General features: G+C 40.3%; 1 protein-coding gene across 1 annotated transcript in view; it reads right to left on the reverse strand.

Annotated features, from left to right (window-relative positions):
• LOC104414900 overlaps nucleotides 1-3107 on the reverse strand; it is a 7961-nt gene extending 4854 nt beyond the window's left edge. Inside the window, 1 exon segment of the mRNA XM_039309370.1 lies at nucleotides 2998-3107. Within this exon segment, the coding sequence (XP_039165304.1) occupies nucleotides 2998-3107 (110 nt within the window).
• Nucleotides 3108-3985: the final 878 nt, after the last annotated feature.

A 3985-nucleotide genomic window follows, 5' to 3' on the forward strand; every position in this document is an offset into this window, starting at 1 on the left:
GTTGTTCACTCATTGGTGGGCCCATCTAGCACTGCTTATTTTTGTCTTTGTTCACACTTCGCCCCCCCCCGCCGGGGGGCGCCAAAAAAAAAACATTCATGATGATGTCGATGGGCGCCGCGATTGCCTCATGAGAGAATGCTTTCGATCAGACCATTTCTTTGGGATGCAGTACACGTAGCCTTTATTGAAAAACACTATGCAGCGATGACGGTGAGAGCGAGAGAGAGAGAGAGAGCTGCGTATGTAAGACAAGGACAAGCTAACAACTGTATTCTTGGAAAATCTAATGGGAATGGAACAAGCATCAGAATACGTGTAATGTGGGAGACGCGCGAAGTGTGGAAGAGAGAAGGGGGGGCGGCGACGGAACCAATGTCATTGGCTAAGATCATATTTCAGACGTTGAACATAATGACATTAGATAAATATATATTTATATATTTACATAAACATGTCCATATACGAATAAGTTGAGTATGGCACACTTTTATTTTCTAAAACAATAGATAGACAGAGAAATACAACATTGGCAAAAGGTTGGATCACTCGAGTTCAGTTTCTCTGTAGCAACTTCTTTACGGTCCATTCTTCGGCTTCCTTAATTTTCCTCACACATTCACAGAAAAATGCTGCATGTTCGCTTGCACAGTAGTTGGTTTGGCAATATGTGGCAAAATGTTCACAGTTGTTGTTTATAAGATTGTAATCGCCAAACGAATTATCCACGTGAAGCTCGGGCCGGCTTTATTGACAACTTGACGGGGCAATTTGGTATCGAGCAATGTGGTGCAAGTTCCTCGCCTTGCGAACTTAAACCTTAGTAGTGGCCACCCATATTCATATCGGTGAAGGGATCGGAGTTTTTTGCCGTCCCGTCGAAAACAATTGAGACAAGTTTTGACAACCCCACGATTGATGCTCTCTTGGTATCCACATTTTGGGCAAGAAGATGAAACTTCTTGCTTGTAGCTAGTCTTGAAAAGTGAAGGAAATCTGGTTTTTGGCTCTTTGTTCGGTGAAATGAATCACATAGCCTTCACCAATGTAAATTCCTATAATACGTACATGCAAACCATTAAAGAGTCAAATTTAGTTCAAAATGGAAAACTTAAAAAAAGGAAACACTAGAGGGACAATTTTGACAAAAAAGTCGGAGTGTACGATGCATATTCACTAGCTTCTTTCTTTAACTGGATGTGTACCCCGATTTTGGATTATAAATGTGAATGAATTCCTAATCTTTGGTTTGGCACCTTATATAGATATGAAATGTCCTCTAGAATTTTCTCGCCATTACTCAAGAAAACGACACAAAATTTCCACGCACTGAAAGCGATGACAGCATTAAAAAAAAAAAGGAGGAAAAACTACTACTTTAAAGAGAGTTTGGACTTTGAGCTGCTTGCTGACCGTTTTGGTATATTAATCTCGTTGACTAGTCCCGATCTCTCGTTCTCAATCTTGACGTGAAGTTGGAAAGGACTCTTTTGTAGTATCCATCTACATAAGTCAAGGTAGAACACATGCTACAGTCGAAATAAATTAAGAGAGCATTATTTTCTATGCTTGCTTCAGTTCTGCATCCTTGCTATAAATAATTAAATATAGTCTGACCTGCAAAATTAATTACGGTCATTCTTCAAAGGGTGATGCTACGATATTGCACCATTATAGTCTGGCTCATTTAAATGCCAAAATCGGTGAAAAACAATCACGTAAGTGTCTCCGATGAGAAATTTTGATTAGAAAAATTATGTGGCATTTATAATTAAAAATTATATCTAAGGTGGCATTTTTTGGGTACTAAAGTGATTACTTTTTCATTAGAATTGACACTGAAGTGATTGCTTTGAAGTAATCATTTTGTTACAACAATTAGTGATCACTTTTAACCTATTACACAACATCATTTAAGGATTATATACTTACTAGGCATAGCGGTAAGCCACATAAAATCAAGAAATTAATAAAATATGATAACATCGGATTTATGGTGAACACTTAAATGATCATTTTTTTTAAAAAAAAATAGCACCTAAGTGATCTTTAAAAAAAATTTAGTACTAAAGTAAACATCGTGTACAACTTATAGCATTTCTAGTGTCATTCTCTAGCTATCTATGTTAAACAAATATGGGGTTTTTGGTCATAAAAATAAAAAACAATTATAGGGTTTTTGTCCCCTCCCCCAAAAAAAAAAAAAGAAGAAGAGAATTGACTTTTTGTAGTTTTGGGTGTCAAATCAAAATCCGGGTAAACCTATCTCTCTCCCCAGCAAGGATGCAGGGTTTCAATAGTATTATCGGAACCTATCACACCTTTTTTTTTTGGCGAGATGGCATGTTGGACTGAATTCAGATATGAATTGCCTTGAAATAAAAGAGAAGGAAATGAGAGGAGAGTGAAACCGTGGGGTGGATTAAACTCAACACTGATAAGACTCAGAAAGATGACCCCAGCTTAGCTGCCGCTAGTCCCAAGACTCTTCGAAAGTGGGAATTGATTTTATCATTCACTCTGGGCTGAGGGGAAGTGTTTAAGTTCGGCTTGGTAGAGATAGTATGAGAAAGTGGACTCACAAGCCATCTATCGCAGGAGCGAGCAGTCGGGGAAATCAGATTTGAATTGTTATTAGAACTTTTCACGCCTTTTCTTTGGCCACAGAAATCATAGGAAGAGGAGGAAGAGTAGGGTTGAAGAGGATGACACCAAGATGGACAGGCAGGTGACATTTACTACGATTAATTGGCATCTCATTTGGCCAAACATCTTTCTAGTCATTTATTCTCTGGTGGCTTCAATTTCGATGAACCATTCGCTAGAAATATTTTACTTTCTGCAGAGGCTTCTAGGAAAGTTTGGAAATGGAGTTGATTAGTGTAAACTGATCGGCCAAAGAGCAAAAGGATTCGCCAGAAAAAGGAGGAACGAAAAGGACTAGTGCAAAATCAGGAAGATGACGAGGACTCACCATGATGGCTGTATAATCCATACCATCCGTATCTATAAACGTGATCCCCAAGTTCGAGATCCTCAGGTCTCACCACTTTCCACATCAACTGCATCAATATCGTCAATATCTTGTTGATGATCGTCATCACCATTTTCTCTTGTGGCCCTTTTTCTCTCTATTGGGCTTGTGCTTGAGCTAAATTGCCTGCAAAAAAAAAGATAAAAATACCGCAACTAAATATAATTATTGCAGCAAATAGAAGAACAAGAATACTCAGGTGAGGAAGCTAAAATGATCACCTGCGCTGCCAAAGGTCGATGACGAGGATGATGAATAAGGTCCACTGAAGAGAGGAAAGGAAAAGGAAGAATGGAGTGGGAATGAAGTGGGGGAGATTGGGCAACGCCGACGAGGTTCTCGTATGAGGGTGCTGTAATTGTGCGTGGGTGTGAGAGAGATGGCGTCGACGGAAACGAGAGCAAAGGAGAAGGAAATAGTGGGTTACAATGAACTAGGGTTAGAGTGGGCGATGCCGATGAGGTTATTGTATGGGGATTCTTCAAGCGTGCGAGAGAGGGACTGAGAGAGACTGCGTCTACAGAAGAGAAAGTAAGCGATGGTGATAAGGTTATCGTATGAGGGTTTTTCAAGTGTGTGTCTCTCTTTCAGAGAGAGATGGCCGAAGAGAGAGGAAAGGAATAGGAAGAAGTGCGTGAGGTGAGGGGGAGAGTGAGCGATGGCGAGGAGGTTATTGTATGAGGTTTCTTCAAGCTGTGTTGTGTGAGAGAGAGAGATGGCGCAAGAGAGAGACAGAGGAAACGAAGAGGAAGAAGCAAGTGAGAATGAACAGCGGGGAGAGTGGGCGATGGCGATGAGGTTATTGAATGAGGTTTTTTCAAGTTTGTATGTGCCAAGTGTGTGAGATAGAGATGGCAGAAGAGAGGAAAGAAAGAGGAAGAAGTGGGTGGGAATGAACTGGGGAGTGGCGACGGGCGATGTGGTTATTATATGAGGGTTCTTCAAGTTTGT

This window comes from Eucalyptus grandis, chromosome 3, assembly GCF_016545825.1.
Source record: "Eucalyptus grandis isolate ANBG69807.140 chromosome 3, ASM1654582v1, whole genome shotgun sequence".
NCBI lineage: Eukaryota > Viridiplantae > Streptophyta > Magnoliopsida > Myrtales > Myrtaceae > Eucalyptus > Eucalyptus grandis.